The sequence below is a fragment of the Malus sylvestris genome, chromosome 14, assembly GCF_916048215.2.
Source record: "Malus sylvestris chromosome 14, drMalSylv7.2, whole genome shotgun sequence".
Classification (NCBI taxonomy): Eukaryota; Viridiplantae; Streptophyta; class Magnoliopsida; order Rosales; family Rosaceae; genus Malus; species Malus sylvestris.
The window spans coordinates 29,485,398-29,503,795 of record NC_062273.1 but is presented as its reverse complement, the minus strand read 5'-3'; the positions used below and the strand labels follow the sequence as shown (position 1 = coordinate 29,503,795).

The following is an 18,398-nucleotide window of genomic DNA, read 5'->3' as shown; positions in this document are numbered from 1 at the left end:
AGCTAATTATATTATTTTTAGGCACAAGTTGCGTTGTGGTTGTATAGCAACAACAATATAAACTGTACCTTTAATCAAAATTTTTAATTATTAATATACTAAAGGACTTGTTAGCCTCGAGCAGATGTAGTGTACTTAAGCGTTGATAAAGAGCAGATGTACTACACTTACGCACTCAAACATAAGTTTACTATTGTATAATTTCAATTAATTTATCGTAGAATATTATTTTTATTTATAACAATAAAAGTTGTTCGTAAGACTTCATTTTGTGCACACGATAACAAAAAGTATAAGATATTGTCATTCACACATTCCAAATATCTTCTACGCACTCTTATTAATTTTTGTCCATTAATCTTCTTCAACTCATTTAATCCGACGGTTGAAATTGAAAAAAAAAATTTGAGAAATAAAAAAAAGTGTGTAAATAGTAACAACAATATAAAATGGACCTTTAATCCATTTTTTTAATTATTAATATACTAAAGGACTTGTTAGCGTTGATAACAAGCAGATGTACTGCAGATGTACTGCACTTATGCGTTGATAAAAAGCAGATGTACTACACTTACGCACTCAAACATAAGTTTTATATTGTATAATTTCAATTAATTTATCGTAGAATATTATTTTTATTTATAAAAATAAAAGTTGTTTGTAAGATTTCATCTTTTGCACACGATAACAAAAAGTATAGGATATTGTTATTCACACATTCCAAATATTTTCTACGCACTCTTATTAATGTTTATCAATTAATTTTTTTCAACTCATTTGATCTGACAGTCGAAATTAAAAAGAATATGAAACAAAAAATGTGTAAATAGCACCACCTATAATTTAACGAACAAGCTCAATATAACTATTTTGAAATGTGAATATCTATAAACCAATTAAATATATTGGTGAGCTCAAATGGGTATTTTTATAATGCAAGCAAGGACTATGCATTCCACAAGTCTATTTTAATATGCAATAATAAAAGCATTTGAATTTTTTTTTTTTTTTTGCACATTGCGCAATAGAATAATAAGTAGTTAATTATTTAATTTACAAACTACGTCACACACTACGTCATGTTTTGGACCACAAGAAAGCAGTTAGGGTTCTCTTTCATTATATTTCTATCCCATTTCATCTCCTCATTTCACATTCTCTATTTTGTCCTTTTTTTTTATAAAAAAATAAATATAAGATGTTGACGTGACTTAACTGTAATCGTTCAAATAAGAGAAAATAAAAGATGGGAGAAAAAAAGAAGGGAGGGAATTCTATCTCCAAAAAAGACTGATTCACAAGAGGAGAAATGCTAAAAAAAAAAAAAACTAATCTTAAAAAGTGAACTCTTTATTTTTTGTGACACAAATCATCCACATGCTGGCATGCAAAAACCCTACCTCATTAAGGCCTGATTTGGTACTAAGATGATTTTGAAAAAATCTGGTATCAAAAAAAGTTGGGAGTTTTTTTTGTGTCTGGTAAACATTCAACTTCAGTTTTTTTTCACATTTTTTGGTGAAAAAAAGCCAAAAACAAGAAGTTGCAAAATCTAGCTTTGAAAAACCCGTTTTTTTTCACATTTGTTTTACATAAAAGTTTACCAAACACTCTACACCTTTATTTCACAGCAGCTTATTCTCACAACACAGCAGAAACAGTTATTTCACAGCTACTTATTCTCACAACACAGCAGAAACAGTTTTTTTTCAAAGTACAGTAATACCAAACCAGCCTTAAAAAAGACAACACGTCCAAACAAAAAATTAAAAGTAAAATAAAACTAAATAAAATTTCCCGCCACGTGTCTCTCCGGCGTCACTCTTCGGTGCCGCACGTGATCTTCGACTGGTAACTCAAGGTCTCCGACCTGGAACCAGCCGGTGGCCGGGCACCACCACCCCTCACAAAATTACAATCTTTACAAATCCGACGGTCCAGATTCAACACTCTCACCCAATGGAAATGTGAGAAGAGGGAGAAAGGGGAGGAGCTATTGAGAGAGTATATTATTTAGCTGGTCCTCCTCATCCACATGTGATCTGTTCCTCTCTCCCTCTCTATCTCCAAACAAGCAAGAATTTTGAGCTTTGGTTCTGAAAGTTCAGGCTTTTTTTATTTTTCCTGCTGGGGTTCTTTTGGGGTTCTAAAGAATTCAAGAAAGTTAGCTTCTTTGTTGCTTTTGGTGGAATTTGGTTCTGAAAATTTTGTGGGGTTTTGAGCTGAAAGGTTCGAAACAATGGAGAGGGATTTTCTGGGTTTGAGCTCCAACAATGGTTGTGTGACTCTGAAAGAAGAAACCAATGATGAAGCCAAGAATTCAGGTTTGCTTTCAAGTATTTATTTATTTATTTATTTATTTCAGTTTTGTATTTAATTATTAATTGTATGTTATGGAGTTTTAATTAAATTGTTGAGGTACTTGTGGGATTCTGAGCTTGTGTTGAATCTGTTTGGTTGCATGTGGAGCTTGGAAACTCATTTAAAGATTCTAATTTGCATTTTAGTTTCTTAATCCCACTCTCCTGATCAAAAGCATCCATCTTGCTGAGTAAAGATGAATTTTTTTCGACTCAAGTGTTATCGGGGAAGAGGGGTCTGATTTTTTGAACTCATGACCTCAGGTGCAAGGGTAAACGCTCTTAACAGCTTGAGCTACAAATCCGTTGCAGTAAAGATAAATATCGATTTAACTTGCTCAAGGTTGATTTATACATGCAGACCTGAGCTTGCTCAAGTTGACTAGAGCAAAGTGCTCTTCCCTCTGCACTAAGTTTGAATGCCCTTCCCACTAGTTTAGATGAATTTAACGTTGAACATCGCTTGTATTAAAAAAAAGATGAATTTAACGTTGAACATCGCTTGTATTAAAAAAAAAAGAAGTTCGATTTATACATAAAAGGTAAATTCGGGCTCCTGAATGTAACTGTGTTGACTTGTGGATCAATCAGTCTTATAGAAACGTTTCGGTTTGTTTGCCGGTGGAGACTTGGTTACAAGAACATGGAGTAGTTGTCTTTAGTTTTATACTCTTTCTTGCTAACATAATAAAATGTGCCTTTTGTTTTCTTCCATTTTTGAATTGTTTCCTCCGTATTTTAGTTTGTTGGGTTATGCAGGATAATTTTTTTAGGAAAACTAATGAAAAGTCCAAAAAAACTTAACTTTAATGAAAAAGGACAAATAAAAGTTTAGTGAATAGTATCAGGGAAAGGTAAAAATGTGATTTTTCGTTAAAAGTGAACAGTATCGGGAGTGTTTTGTTAAAACTCCCAATTTTTTTTCGCTAACGTGCATATGAGATGTCATGCATTAAAGTAATGTGTCATGTTCGCTTGCATATTAAAAGAATTATTGCATTGATCAAGGCTGGCAGGTGGTTCATGTATATTAAAAAACTTCTGCAAATGAGAAACATTTATATTAAGTTTATGAGTGATGAATTTTATAAGGCAAAGTAATTGAATAGTTCTTTTTGATACCATGTAGCTTATTCTGTTCTGAATTTTATATACATTGTTCTTAAATCTGCTGTTGTGAATAGATACTGCCTCTCTGGATGGAACCGAGATTTATAATAAAAACGTAGTAAATAAACATACCCAATATAAAGTAAGGAAAACTAATGAAAAGGGCTTGAAAACTTTGAGTTTTAATGATAAGGACAAAATAAAGGGTAAAGTGAATAGTACCAGGATTGACTTTTTAGTGTAAAAATGTGGTTTTTCGTTAAAGTGAACAGTACCGGGTGGAGTTTTAACAAAACACTCCTGGTACAGTTCACTTTTAACGAAAAACCACATTTGTACCTTTCCCTGGTACTATTCACTATACCTTTAAAAAGGGCTTTTCATTAAAAGAGAAGTTTTTTTGGACTTTTCGTTAGTTTTCCTTAATAATAATACTTTACAGTGTACGGCTTCTTATCACAAAACGTGCAGCGCAAATGTTCCAAAAGGAGGGTTATAAAATGTTGTAGCAGTTTGCTAGATCTTTAAGGTCTTTTATAGGAGCTTTCTGGTTCTTCAAGTTCATTGTTCGTTTCTCGCTTCCTCGTCTATTTAGAAACTAACGTATGTTGACAATGTGCGTATTGCATATGGCTGTATTCATATTATCGTTTATAGTGATCTTTTTACTTAAAAGATTCGTTGTGTTAATAATATATTCATCTCAGTTAGACAGCTGTGATGAACACTCATGTTGAGATTTGTTTTTGTGCTCTCGGATATAAATTACTGTAACTAGATTCCAAGGAAAACATGTTTCTTGTTGGCATCTATTTACAGAGCCATATAACCTAAAACTTCCCATATTGCTTATTTGTGAAGGATTTATTTGTCCAAACTGTTATCCCGACACTCCGTTTTTATTGATTTTGCAGCGGTACCTAGAAGTTCAGGGATGCAGTGGTCGTTTTCAAACAAGGTTTCTGCACTTCCGCAATTCCTGTCTTTCAAGGCTCCTCAAGAAGGTAGGCCAAGAAAAGCTGTTCATCATAATACATCTGCATTTATGACTATTTCAACTGCTGATGCTTTTCACTCCAGCCAGAAGTCGTTCTCTGGTGTAATTCAGGTATTTCTTCGCGTACTTTCTGAATCTTTTTCAACGTGGCCTTGGGTATTTAGGATTTGAGAACAATATTCTTACATGTCGGTTTACTGAACAAGTGAAATTTGAATCGTTGTTTTGATTTAAAGTTGCTTTATAGGCTTCTTTTTTGCACAAATTTTGTAGAAAAATTTTGTTCTTGATAAGCAAGCTGGAAACCACTGTGGAATGACAGTATATGCTATGCCGCAGTTTGATGCACATTCAGTTCATCACTCCCAGATCCCAATTACTTTGAGTTCTCCAGTTCTCCAATCCCATGCTCCTGTTGGGAATAACGGATCTACCATAAAACTGCAACCACTAGGAGGAGTTCCAGTTTTGTCCCCTGTATCTGCTCATCCTTCTACAACCTCCGTAGTTGGTACCACCGATCTCAGGTACTTTAACACAGACCATATTCTGACCACAATTCTGCTTGTTAGCAAATGGAATTGTACAACATATATTGAATCATAACTCGTTGGAAATTCGAGAAGCTAAGTTGAATTTCTTATGCAGGAACGCATCCAAGTCAGCTGGGGCGCCTGCTCAGTTAACAATCTTTTATGCTGGTTCTGTGAACGTTTATAATGATATATCTCCTGAGAAGGTATCTTATATTTTGAATATTTGATTCTTCAGTTTGTACATAAATTCTAGGTTATTTGTTATTAATTTCTTTATTTGTCTATTTAGGCCCAGGCTATTATGTTGCTGGCTGGAGATGGATTGTCTCCGACTCATTGTAAATCACCTTCTGTAGCTCAAGTGCATGCACCGATACCTGGGCCTTCACTAGGAGGTGATGGTTTTTTCGGGAACCAGTCCCATATTAAATGTTCAGTCTCTGCGCTTCCAAGCCCTCTTTTTGCAATTTCACATGGTAGTTCTCACGTTGGAGGAACATTTAATAGCACTAATGAATTAGCTATAGCGAAACCCGCGTCTCCTATTGACCGCTCAGAGCCTTCTCCAGTAGTCAGTTCAGTGGGATCGGCTATGACAAACCTGATTCCAGCAGGTATAACTTTGTGGGTTTTGTTTTTGGTATGCTAGTAGTGTTACGGTTATATCTGTGATATACAACGTCTTCTGTTCTTGTTTTTTCATTGAATTTGTTAAATATGAGCATGTACAACTCTTTATTCCTGTGTTTGCAGTACCTGTGCCTCAAGCACGTAAAGCATCCTTGGCTCGGTTTTTCGAGAAGCGCAAGGAAAGGTAACTTTCAAGGGTCATTTCCCCCCTCTATACATGCTTACATTAGTTTATACAGAAACGAAATTACCATTCGTTGTTAATTTCCAAATTTCAACACCCCATCACAATCAATATTTCCTGGAACCGCATAAACTCCATCTAGGTTAAAGTTAGACGCCTTTAATGTGAAACTGATACAGTTTTTTATCTCCTCCGGACTTGAGCACCATCCTTAACTTTTATCGACTGACATTGAACTTTGTGTATTTAGGATGACGAGTACAGCACCATACAATGTCAGCAGGAAATCACCAGACCGCAGCACGCCCGGATCACAAGGTTTGAGTTTCTCGTTCAACTCCTCCGGTTCTTGTCCTCCCCAAGCTACAAATTAGAGTTTTATGGTGGCGGTGTGCAGTCGAAAAGGGAAGAAGTAACAAAAGCTTCCAACCGGCATAGATGATGGATCGTTGTTTTTACCAATCTCTTTTGTGCTTGTGGTTGTAAGATCATTTTTGGACCTGAAGGATTAGATAAATATATGATAGATATATACATATATGGTAAAAAGTGTTCTGTTTTTTACCTTTCACTTACTTTCTGCATCGGAAGGCAAATTCTAGAGGCCATGTTTTTGTATTGATATGTTGTACCAATTGACATTGATGAATTTGAAGCAAACATTTTTTTTCCTTCTAAGAATGCAAATTACAATTATAGGATAAATGGATGTATTTGACTTGAAATTCAAGTGGTTAGAAGGTATTTCGACACCTGAGGTTCTCTGTTCGATTCTCTTTGTCTCACGTGCTTTTCAAAAAGAAAAAAACACAATGATTACATGACCCAACTGGCAAACTTGTCAAGATTAAGTTTTAAACACTCAAACACAGTCGCGTACGTGAATTAGGTCAGTTGATCAGAACAGTGTATCACTGTCCGTGCAGTTGAGGTCAATCCCAATTTTCGAAAGTGATTTTCGCATGACTCTTGTCTCTTCCAACTTTTAATTTTTTCGGTGGTGTTATTTACACACCTATTCTTATCTTTTACATCCTTCTGTTAATTTCTTTTCTTTGTTTCTCTTCAAAGCATTCGATTGAACGATAAAAAATTGGAGAGTGTAGGAAAAAAAAAATGAACATGTGAATAACACCGCTGAAAAACCACTTGAACAAAAGCCGAGAAGATCCGAACGCGGTAAAAATTGGAGGGTCGAGTAACGGTTAAGTCCATCACTGGTACTACTAGTACAGTGCGCCCTCACCGAATCCCTGTTTCAAAAATTCCTTCCACAAGCTTCAAGCGCTTTCGGCTTTCGACTTTTCTGGAAAGTGATTCCTCTGATTCGCGAGAGAGAGAGAGAGAGAGAGAGAGAGAGAGAGAGAGAAGAATGGATGCTGCAAAGGTAGAAGAACTGAAGGAGTTCATCAGCAAGTGCAAGTCAAACCCTTCAATTGTTCACACCCCTTCTCTCGCCTTCTTCAAGTCATATCTCCAAAGGTATCAACTTTGCTATCTCTATATACGATTGTATAGAATTGTATATTGATTGTATATAATTGTATGTGATTGGAATCTAATTCTTTGTTTTTGGCATGTGGGGTTTATTTGTTTGCAGCCTCGGCGCTCGGATTCCGCCGGTTCCGAAAATGGTGAGAGCTCTTATTTCTTCACAGTAACAGTAAAGCTTCAATCTTTATACAAATTTCAGTTTTTCTAGTTAGTATTCATGTATCATATGTGTATATGCATGTTGGGAATTGTGGAATTACGTAATTTAAGGTGTTCCGGGAATGCTGTGCAGCTGATCCGTCAAGAGTCCAACTTTTCCTCGTTTTGAAATTGTATAGGAGATTTTCATTTTCTCAGAATTTCAAATTTCAGTAGGTTTTATGAGTGACGGGAATTACATTTCCCCCTGTGTTTTTTGTAAGAGTTTGGCACACGCAGGCGGACAGGCACGCTTGATTAAACTTCCTAAATACTTTGGTTGCATCGTGTTGTGGTTCGAGGAATCCTACTATGGCCGTGAAAAGTGACCGTGGATGTTTAAAGCCGTTGGGTTGCGAAGATTTAAATGAACGCAGTAGCAATTGGCTCAATGGCTCCTAACATCCATACACTTGCTCAATTTGTTGATGTGGTCCTCTTCAATGATATTTATTTATACGAATTATACCAGACAAAGAAATAACATGATTACCCATAATTCTACTTTGAGGAATTCCCTAAAACTTTGAGCATTCTTTTTGTTGTTTGTGGGGTTGTATATTGTTTTAGTGTTGGTTCTGGTAACAGGATAAAGATGATGGTGATATGTCAGACACGAAACAACATTTTGATGCCAAAAGTGATCCATCTGGGAATAACGATGACAATATTGTTGAATCTGATATTGAGTTGGATGTTACTGATGTTGTGGAGCCTGATAATGATCCTCCACAGAAGGTAAGGGTTATACCTCCCCTACCTGTTACGCTTATATTTTAACTCTCTAAATGATTCTTCCTTTAGAAGCTGTACTGGGTCTATTTCTCATGTCCAGATGGGAGACCTGTCAATTGAAGTTACGGAAGAAATGCAGGATGCTGCACAAATAGAAAAATCAAAAGCTATTGATGCTGTCTCTGAAGGCATGGCATCTTCTTGTTGTGAAACTGTAATTAGCATTTGTAGTTGAGATTTCTCGGCATGTCTTTTCACTATCTTTTAATTGGTTGTTTATTCTTTTCAGGTAAGCTGGACGAAGCCATAGATCTTATAACAGAAGCCATAATGTTGAATCCAGCTTCAGCTATACTAAAAGCAACCAGAGGTAAATTGATTATTATTTTTTCTTAATTCAATTTTTTCTTTTGTTTAGTTGTGCTTATATCTTTTTCATGTCTTGGCCGCCTTTTTTCGTATGTATCGTTCCCTTAGAAACCTGGTATCCTTGCTTTCAGCTAATTTCTTTGTCAAATTGAATAAACCAAATGCGGCAATTCGTGATGCTAATGCAGCTTTAGAGGTTGGTTGATGCCCCTCACTGTAATTGTTCTTGTATCCACTGTACAAGAAGTTTGAATTTTTGTCAGTAGTGAATATTGACAAGTGATCTCTACATATATGTTTTTCCAGATCAACCCCGACTCTGCAAAAGGATATAAAATAAGAGGAATGGCTAAGGCCATGTTGGGTCTATGGGAAGAAGCTGCGAGTGATCTGCATGTAGCATCAAAGTTAGATTATGATGAGGAGATTGGTTTGGTGCTTAAAAAGGTGATTTTCTTCATTCTAAAGGAGAAGCTTTCAGCAAAACTGTTCCTTAACAATTTCGTTTTAATTTCAGGTTGAACCTAATGTCCACAAAATTGAAGAGCATCGCAGAAAATATGAACGCCTGAGTAAAGAAAGGGAGATAAAAAGTGCTGAACAGGAAGGAAAGCGGAAAGCTGAAGCTCGAGTGAGTACTTGTATTAGAGTTAGCAACGCTTTTGTTAAGAAATATCACATCGCTTTTGTTAAGAAGTTGGCAGTTTTTGTTTGCTCATTCAGTCATTTTCCTTTCAATTCCCTGTGCCACTAAATAATGATAAAGAACCTTCATACTATACTAAACTACAATTCTTTCAATTTCATGCAGGAATGGGATGCGTTGTCTACTCTTAAGGATGGTATGACATTTGATTTCTTTTATTCGTACGCCATTTAGTATTACATTAATGCAGGTATTTTTAAAGGTTCATGTCAACTTCATAACACCATTTGCAAGATATCATCTATTTAATTTTGATTCTTTCTTTCCTTAACTCATCCGGCTCATCCAATTTTCCTTGGGATTCTTTTAATGCATTTTTTTTTTGGCTTTGACAGGGGAAGTCACTGGTATACACTCAGCCAGAGAATTAGAGACAAAGTTGAGTGCTGCTTCAAAGGCATCGCGCCTTGCAATCCTCTACTTCACCGCAACATGGTGTGGTCCTTGCCGCTTCATATCTCCTTTGTATACAAGCTTAGCTGGAAAGTACAAAAAAGTCGTTTTTTTGAAAGTTGACATTGATGAGGCAAGAGATGTGGCTGCAAACTGGAATATCAGCGGTGTTCCGGCCTTTTTCTTTGTAAGAAACGGTAAGGAGGTTGACAAGATGGTGGGGGCAGACAAAGCTGCACTAGAAAGGAAGATTGCACAACATGCAGGCTCAATCTGAGCTAATCCTCGCACGATGCGCTTGGATTTTAGAATGGTAATTTCGTAAGTCATAAACTGAAAGAAATTTCCATCTGAGAAGATTGTTATATTTCGACAAAACTTATGTCCTAAAAACAGTAATCTGTGTATTTTACTGGAAATAAAATGTTGCTTTCTCGCCCAGTCGGATTTTTTTTTTACTGGAAGTTATGAATATGAAATTATCTGCATTTCCTCTACTTCTCTTTATGTTTATGTCCCGACATGATCAAGAATCGAAATGTAAGCTTTATTGTTTATTATGAAGTCTTCCAAACAAAAAAATGTTGAAAGATAACTTGCTTTCATGAACTAGCTTGCTGCATGATTCATGAATAAGGTACCGGCTATCATCTCCGAGCATCAATTTGGAAGCAGAGGCAAAGGTACTTGAATACAAACAGTCTTCATTTTCTCTCGTTCTTGGAATAGAATCTGAGGACCACATAGAATAAGATCCGGTATAGAACACCCCAAGCTAGCAAGATTCCGACATTATACCAGATGTTATCTGTTTTGATATCCATCGAGGAGATAACATCTTGTCCGATAAGCACGCAATTCTTGCTTACTAATGGAGATGTTAAGTGCAGGTGACTGATCTTTATATCTCCTAAAGGTCCGGGGGTGAGATCTGCTGCCGTGCCATTGTAGCAACGTATTCCCTTGAATTCATTTGTTAGCATTGCCTCAAACGGGTACTTAATCGCAGAGATGTAATGCACCCACCTCCAGTAAAGCGGTATCTGGTTGCGCTTCAAGAAAAAGCCGCAAGTCAGAAAGAAAAGGGCTGTGGTAGCTATCACAACAGCATACCCTGTGATGTAGCTCGGCACGAGGGCGCTCACAAGCATCACGTAAGCGTTGGTGGTGATGAGTGAGGCATAGAGGATGATCCAGAAGTAGAAAACATTGCTTTTGAGTTGAAGAATGTACTTGGTAATGGCAGCAAATGTGTAACCTTGGATGGCGAAGAATGGGAGGTACACAATGAGGGAAGAGATGACGTACGAAGAAGCACGATAAGCATTGTGAGAAGTTTCCCTGATGAAAATGAACCTTTCTTGGATGAAAGTCGGGACAGCGTCATTGGACGAAAAGAAAACCAGGCAGACTGCAAAGATGTAGAAGTTGAGAAGCCGGTTTATGTCCTTGAAGGTGTCACCACCCAGGTTTCGGAAAAGGGAAGACAGAATGAGTGCCATAACTGCCAACACAATCTCCCGCGAGAGGAAGAGTTCAGGAGTGCGAACCACATTGAGCGCTGTGCGCCACGAGAGGACTGCAACCTCACGGAGCCATGGGTTTGCAAATTTAGGACCAAGGTCAGGCTCATCAAGCACGTCTTCTATTTCCAACTCTCCATAAGTAGGTGCATAGGAGGAATCAATGGAAGGGCTGAAAAGTACAGGGGTTTTAGTACTACCGTGTCTTGGTGGCTGCAGGATGAGCTGAGGTGTGGGATATTGGCTCGAAACTTGACTCCTCATACCCGAGACTGAGACTGATGTCGCTCCAGCTGTTCTAGCAGGAGTCCATGATGGTGGGCGGCGAGGGGTTCTCTTGACTCCATGGTATATCCAGACAGAGAAGTCCTTGTAGAACTGCGAAGCTAGACGAGGGTTATACACACCACTGTTCTGATGATGAATTGGTGTCATATGAACCGACTTCCTTTCAAGGGAGTTGTCGAAATCCTCAACATCCTCGTCAGCTTCCTCATAATCAAACCGACCAGACTGGCCTGGTCCAGGCGTCCTGTTTCCAATGGAATAGGCTTTACTACGGAGGCTGATTGCGTGCTTGGATGCAGGAGTCTTAGATGCAGGAGTCTTATTATAAGGAGTTCTTCTTGGTGTTTTCAGAGCTGGCCTTCTGGATGCCTGATCAGGTTTGATGCCATCGCGTTGGTACAACACCAATGGGTCTAGTCCCACGGTAGATTCATCATATTCTTTAATCACATCCAGGAGATACTCGAGGCCATTGTCACCATCCGGAACTGGCCTTCCAAATCCCAAAAGGTGAGCAGACAGACCGTGCGGGCTTCCCAAATATATCAGTCTTCCTCTGCAACCACATTATTAGATAGCTTAGTTAACAAGCATTGTACATGTCAAATCGTAAGTCTATTTTAGCAACCCTTAATTGTTAACTGACCGAGAGGCCTACGATTCATAAAAATTTAGCACACATTTGAGCAAAATTTTACCTTGCTAGGATAGTCATGCGGTCCAAGAGCATTTGAATACGATATGAAGGTTGATGGATGGTCATCATCACGATGCTACCACCTCGAGCGATCTCCTTTACCTTTTCCACAACACTGAAAGCGCTTGTAGAGTCGAGACCAGATGTTGGTTCGTCAAGAAACAGCAGTGAAGGTTTGTGGATGATGTCAATTCCAATTGACACCCTTCGCCTTTCTCCTCCCGACACTCCTCTCCTCCCTTCATCTCCGATGTAAGTATGCGTTGCACTCTGCATATATACCTCATCAGAATCAAGATATAATTTGTCCGTTGAGTTCATACGTGTGAAAGACACTTTGAATTTACCTGCAAGCCAAGTTGTTCAAGGAGTTCATGGACTCTCTTTCTCTTTTCGTCCCTCGAAACGGAGGGGGGAAGCCTAACCTCAGCTGCAAACATGAACGTCTCGAAAACAGTCAGCATAGGGAAAAGCTGGTCGTCTTGCATAACGTAAGATGACACCATCTTCATGTAGCTTGTAGTAACCTGAAAATAAGAATCAACTTTATATATGCATTCATTCTCTTTTATTTTCCGGAAAAAAAATAAGAAAAACTGGACGTCCTGCACAGAGAAAAACTTATACATATCACTAACCGTTCTTCCATCAATCCTAACAGAGCCTGCCAAACTCCCTTGAGCAATCCGTCCCGCCAATGCATCAAGAAATGTGGATTTCCCAGCACCACTAGGTCCCATGATGGCCATGATCTCACCCCGTACTGCCTGGCCAGAGATATCATTGAGAAGATAAGCTTCTTTCTTGATCCAAACCCCGTCTTTTTTCAGCTTCTTCGTTACACTATACGAAAGGTTGTTGAACTCAAGTCCGTGGCCCGGAATCATCTTCATGGGTCGAAGAGGGACAGAACTTTTCGCAGCAACTGATTTGTCCATGTCCAACAGACTCTCTAGGTTTCTGTTGGTGTCATTCCGCCCCATTTTCGCCACTTTCGCCATTTTCAACCAGTGATGCTCAGTTCGAGCCCTTCTTTTTGGCTCAGGCCTCACGAAGTTTTTGAGACCTGAGGGTTGAAGTGTGAAATGGTATAAAAGAAGGGAGAGGCCGGATGGAATGTCGACAAAAGGTGACGGTAAAAATCAAAGTAACTTTAGTGTTGGAAGGCTGTGAGCAATCGGACGGCAAGAATCATGAGAAAGCATTTTTACGTGTGTCACTGTCCCTGTCGCTTTCAATTCTCCTTTGGTTTGTCAGTAAATGGCTTTGATATTTCCGGATGATGTTCTGTTCTTGTTTCATTTGTGCACATGAGACAACTTCCTCTTCACTGGCGATTGGAAGAAAACTTGGCAGAGTTAAAGTTTTCCAAACCTGTCTGTCATTGTTGTTCTAAAGTAAACGAAAACATAGTTAACGAACCCTAAACGTAATCAAGTTGGCTAGAGCAGTATGCTCTTCCTTTGCACCCAAGTTCAATTGGATTAGATTATGTTGTTATGACGATGTCGCTCGAACAAAAAAGAACAACGAAACTCAATAGTTTGATCCTGCCAAACTCAATAACCCAATTTCAGCTTGTTAGTTCTATATGATTCGTAACATTGTTAAGGGCTTGTTTCAGATTACTTCTAGGCAGCTCAAATGTGCTTTCTGATAACCAGCTGAGCTTTTAGCGACCCTTGACAAAAAAGGTTAAGAGAGTTTTATTGGTTATGGAAGCACGTGGAATTTTTTCCAAAATTAATTGTGCTTATAACAAAAGCGTGCCTGTAAGCAGAAATGTAGGGGGTTACGAACCATTCATCTATGGTTCTAGAGTACGTGACCATATTATTCCCGGATGGACTCTGATTACTATGATTTTACATTTATAATCTTATTGATGCACACATAAGCGACTGTTCATGGTTCACTGATTTTGTATGGGAGCAAATTACTGTCTAAAAGCACTTTAGTTACCTCTTTTAACTAAGAACAAATGTTCTTGTTTGATGATACAAGTGTTGTCTCTTAGCTTTGAGTTGGTGGATTTTCTTAGAACAACGAAGGGATTTGTTAAAAACCGTCAAGACAATTACGAGTATTTAGTTTATAATTAATTCAACAATATTATGCATGTAGACTGCACTAACAGTACAGGAATTTGTTGGCAATGGCTCCAAAGTGGGGTAATGTCAGGAAAAGGTTAAAAGATTTGGTGTCCAATTGAAACAATGCAAGTAAGTGGGATGGGGATGCTACCGAACTTTTCAGTCAAATTTGCTCGTTCTATCTTCTTGATTATTTTCATTTTGCAATGTTGCACGATAATTAGAATTGTTTATTTTTTAGTTTACTTTTTAAAGACCAACATCACAAAAAGTAAACCAAAATAGAAATCGTTTTGTAGTTCGTAAAATTTTGTCAAAATTTTAGTGCTAACTGAACGATATAGTTTGTCTATTTAATAGATAACCGTTAGATGGCTAAACAATTTCGAAGTTGGTCGAATTTCGGCATAGTTGATTTTAAAAGGTGAGCTATAAAATAAATAATTTAGATTATCATAAAACATTGCAGGATAAGAAACAAAATCAAAAAAGTTAAACGAGAAGATTCAAATGAGAAGTTGCATGATAGTAAAGAAAAAGGTTGAAAACGTTGGTTCTTGTAATCAACCAGCTGCGTTTTTAATAATTCTTAAACTTTGCCGGCCTTAATGTGAAGAGAAGGACAGATGCTTCATATTTCTTGGAGAATGTTTTGCTTAATGTTCCAAAGTTTTTGCCTTGTTTGCTTCAGTTTTGGCTCCCAAATTAATAAGACAAGTTCGAAGCTCTCATGATATAATGGAGAAGTTTGAAGCAGAACTTCCATTCCGATCACGTTGAGTCGAGGCATGTGATAGCAATCTCGGCATTGGCACGGTTCAAGCTTACCCTCGTGTCGATTCATGATTCGACTTCATGGTTTGCTTGAGCCGTGCCAATACCTAGTGTGTCAAACTCAAATTTCTTACACAAACACTCATCTCCAACTACAAAGCACGCTAAGCTATATTAAGTACGAGCTTATAGTAGCTTTCAAACGATTAGCGATAATCAGTTAGTAAGTTAATACAACATCAAACATTTAATTCAACCTACTTCCCAACGTACGGAATCTTGTGATTCTGTTCATTTTCCAGGTACTCGTTTTCTAAATATTGCTTATATTTTCAGTTTCCTCCAGTATTTATCACAAGACCTTGATCTAAAATATGATAAAGGGGTTAGCGTAACTTGTAGCATTGTCTCAACTAGTTGTAAAAGTAAAGAGGGGTTCAGGCAGCTCTATCACTTCCTTTCACCTTTATGCATGAATTTCGCGTTATCAATCGCCTATCTTTCTCGGATTGATTGTTGAAAATAATATAGGCAATTTTTTAGTATACTTCATGATATTCTATACATTGAGATATTTGACTGATATATTCTTGATTAAGGATCTAATAACCAAAGATTTATTGGCTAAAATTCTTATTGTATAAGATATGCCGAAAACATAGAAGAATTTTCATGAAAATGAAACATAAACGAGGCAGTTTCAATCACACATCAATATTTTGCAGGGGTTCAGGTTAACTTATAGATTTGGTTTGACCAGTAATACAAGTAAAGGGGTTGGGGCAACTCCTTGTTTCATGTTAATTCTCGTACCAAAGCAAAATTTGTATTGTAAACTTTGCTTAATTATTGTTCAAACATGACAAATTCAAATTGATTAAGTAACTTTGTTAGCTGGTTACCAACTTACCATAATGTCATGACTGCCAATATTAGGTTGTTGCAGGTTTCTTACTTTGTTTTCAAGCAAAGAGTTATGCAAACATTCGATAAGTTTTTCAGTGTAACTGTCATATTGTCATGTAGTATTATCATGTTATTCATATTATAACACGTGGATTTATTTATTGATGCTAACTCTAAGACACATCAACTATGCCCTTCACGTCTGTTATCACACGTTAATCACCAACACGACGTAACAGTTTAACCGCGACACTAAAAAATTTCTCGCAATTATAAATAAATATATAAATATGCTCTTACGGTTACGGAGGAGGAGCATTTCTGTACGCATATACTTGTTCTGATGAGGGTAAAAATCGTAGGAAATCTTGATGATGACACAACGGATTTCACCATAAAAAAAAACTTCCATGGAAAATAAAGTAAAACCCATATAACAAATAATCGCTGGATCAGAAAAAACCTCTACTCAATGGGAGTGAGAGAAGGAATTGGCAACAAAATCCGTCACCAAAAACCAAACTCCACATATATAAGTTTTTAGCGTCTGTCGAATCATATTTGACTCATTCATCACTATATAAGATATCACCAAACAAGTCTCACAAACCAAACCATTTGAACCAACAAAAACACACACAAACTCTCTCCAAAAAATGGCTTCGATCTCAAAACACTTGCTTCTCTTCTTGTTTCTGTCCCTTTTCGAGTTGTTTGGAGTCTCCCATGGCCAGAAGCTTACTGCATTGCCTGATAAGGAGGGCGCTGCTGGTGGCGGTAGTGATTCTTCCATGCAATGCGTGCAGAAACTGATTCCTTGTCAGGCGTATTTGAAGGCGCCGGAGAAGGCTCCCTCAATGTGCTGCTCGCCACTCAAGAAGTTGGTTTCGGATGATACCGAGTGCCTTTGCACCCTCTTCAACAACGATGACATGTTGAGCAACTTCAACATAACGCAGGGTGATGCCTTGAAGCTGTCCAAGGCTTGTGATGCCAATGCTGACATTTCAGTATGCAAAAAGGGTGATTGAGCTTTCTTTCTTTTTTTAATTAAATCAAATTAAATTTAAATTTTTTGGATTTTGTTTGTGGGATTCATATGTTTGTTTCCATGGATTATAGATGTTTTTCTTTCTTTTCTACTTGTTTGAAAAACGAGAAAGGAAAGACATTAACCTTTACCCGAGGCTCTGAAATTAGAACAAAATCTTAAGTGTAACCGGGTGTATATATCAGGGTTACTTTTTTTCTCTCTCCTCATATGACATATGACATCAAGAGAGAGACAGGCGAACATACTCTCGATTGTTTATCTTAATTTGCTGTTTTCTTCATCACAGATGCAGCATCACCAGCCAGTACAACATCACCTTCTAACAACAGTAAGTTCCTAATGCTTTTTCTTACCTATTTTTTCAATTCGAAATCTCAGCATTTCAACTCTCAACTAATTTGGTCTCAGATCAGCGATCAAACTCGTCACGTCTCGCCTAGATTAGTATCTTTGCTCGATTAAATGACAGCGAAAACATGCTGGACTTTGATAGCTTCACAGTTGGATTAGTGTTTTTTACTGATTGCTTGTGCCAGGTTCTTCCTCAGGCAACTCTCCCGGCAGTTCAAAGAGTGCAGCTTACGTGCTGTCCCCACTCGCCGTATCTGGTTTTGCTGCCGTCTTCATGGCTTTGATCATTGCAGCATTTTAGGGTTTTCAGTTTAGTCAATCATCAGTCATAAGCTATCTAATCAGATTAATGAGTACTTTGTTTTGTTTGCTGCTGGAATTTTTTAGTATGCTCCGAATCATTCTATACACCGAGTTTTATTACTAGCATCTCGGCCATGTGAATTAGTCTGGTTGACTAGAGTAATGCGCTCATCTCATTGCATCCAAATTTAAATCCTCTCATCTTGTTGTAGAGTAAAAGTAATTTAGAACATCGCCTCATCACAGAATGTGAACAATGAATCTGCTATGTCATTAAATCAAACAAAACCATGATTTGTCCAAAACCCACAACTCCATACGCAAAAAGAACCCATTTTTAAGAACTCAAAACATTGAAAAACTGATTGAGTATCAGAAAAAGAAAGAAAAAAATTTTAATTCTTAAAAAAAAAAGAGAAAATTTGGGGGAAAATCGAAATTTACGAGCGTCTGAATGCAAGAGCCACAATTGATGAATCTACAGCTGCAAGCATAGCTGCTCAAAAAACCTGGGCAACTAAAAGGGCTGACTGCATTATTTTATCAGTCCTCCATTTCAGAGGACCAAACGCGCCAGAAACGCATTGCCGTTTTTCCTTGAAAACTCTTCAAATTGCACTAAAGTCCAGTTTAACAAAAACCCAGATGAAAAAAAAAACCAAGAACAGTGAGTGAAATAAAAAAGATGATGAGAGAT

The 18,398-nt window shown here is 37.6% G+C and overlaps 4 protein-coding genes across 8 annotated transcripts; 3 read left to right on the top strand and 1 right to left on the bottom strand.

The window, feature by feature from the left end:
* Positions 1 to 1,983: 1,983 nt before the first annotated feature.
* LOC126600590 (protein TIFY 6B-like) lies at positions 1,984 to 6,488 on the top strand. Of its 2 annotated transcripts, none has more exons than XM_050267176.1 (7): positions 1,984 to 2,324; positions 4,385 to 4,578; positions 4,807 to 4,994; positions 5,116 to 5,206; positions 5,293 to 5,617; positions 5,757 to 5,817; positions 6,068 to 6,488. In XM_050267176.1, exons 1-7 carry the CDS (start codon positions 2,240 to 2,242, stop codon positions 6,189 to 6,191), a joined length of 1,068 nt encoding a protein of 355 aa, XP_050123133.1. In that variant the 5' UTR covers positions 1,984 to 2,239; the 3' UTR covers positions 6,192 to 6,488. The 2 variants fall into 2 exon arrangements, with proteins under 2 accessions (XP_050123133.1, XP_050123131.1); XM_050267174.1 differs by having other exon boundaries at positions 1,986 to 2,324; positions 4,741 to 4,994.
* Positions 6,489 to 6,987: 499 nt separating this feature from the next.
* On the top strand, positions 6,988 to 10,153 carry LOC126600480 (TPR repeat-containing thioredoxin TDX-like). Of its 3 annotated transcripts, none has more exons than XM_050267041.1 (10): positions 6,988 to 7,299; positions 7,418 to 7,451; positions 8,098 to 8,247; positions 8,345 to 8,432; positions 8,534 to 8,614; positions 8,745 to 8,809; positions 8,920 to 9,060; positions 9,131 to 9,244; positions 9,425 to 9,455; positions 9,655 to 10,153. In XM_050267041.1, the coding sequence occupies exons 1-10, from the start codon at positions 7,190 to 7,192 to the stop codon at positions 9,987 to 9,989; spliced, it is 1,149 nt and encodes a 382-aa protein (XP_050122998.1). In that variant the 5' UTR covers positions 6,988 to 7,189; the 3' UTR covers positions 9,990 to 10,153. The 3 variants fall into 3 exon arrangements, with proteins under 3 accessions (XP_050122998.1, XP_050122999.1, XP_050123000.1); XM_050267042.1 differs by having other exon boundaries at positions 7,189 to 7,299; positions 8,080 to 8,247; XM_050267043.1 differs by lacking the exons at positions 6,988 to 7,299; positions 7,418 to 7,451 and having other exon boundaries at positions 8,104 to 8,247; positions 8,314 to 8,432.
* A 263-nt stretch (positions 10,154 to 10,416) lies between these two features.
* On the bottom strand, positions 10,417 to 13,221 carry LOC126599191 (ABC transporter G family member STR-like). The gene is made up of 4 exons (XM_050265520.1): positions 12,859 to 13,221; positions 12,568 to 12,747; positions 12,222 to 12,490; positions 10,417 to 12,079 (listed from the first exon to the last, which is right to left on the bottom strand). The coding sequence occupies exons 1-4, from the start codon at positions 13,219 to 13,221 to the stop codon at positions 10,417 to 10,419; spliced, it is 2,475 nt and encodes an 824-aa protein (XP_050121477.1).
* Positions 13,222 to 16,446: 3,225 nt separating this feature from the next.
* Positions 16,447 to 17,872, top strand: LOC126600334 (non-specific lipid transfer protein GPI-anchored 3-like). 2 transcript variants are annotated; one of them, XM_050266919.1, is made up of 3 exons: positions 16,447 to 17,016; positions 17,334 to 17,375; positions 17,596 to 17,872. In XM_050266919.1, the coding sequence occupies exons 1-3, from the start codon at positions 16,650 to 16,652 to the stop codon at positions 17,697 to 17,699; spliced, it is 513 nt and encodes a 170-aa protein (XP_050122876.1). In that variant the 5' UTR covers positions 16,447 to 16,649; the 3' UTR covers positions 17,700 to 17,872. The 2 variants fall into 2 exon arrangements, with proteins under 2 accessions (XP_050122876.1, XP_050122875.1); XM_050266918.1 differs by having other exon boundaries at positions 17,584 to 17,872.
* The last annotated feature ends 526 nt before the right edge of the window (positions 17,873 to 18,398 follow it).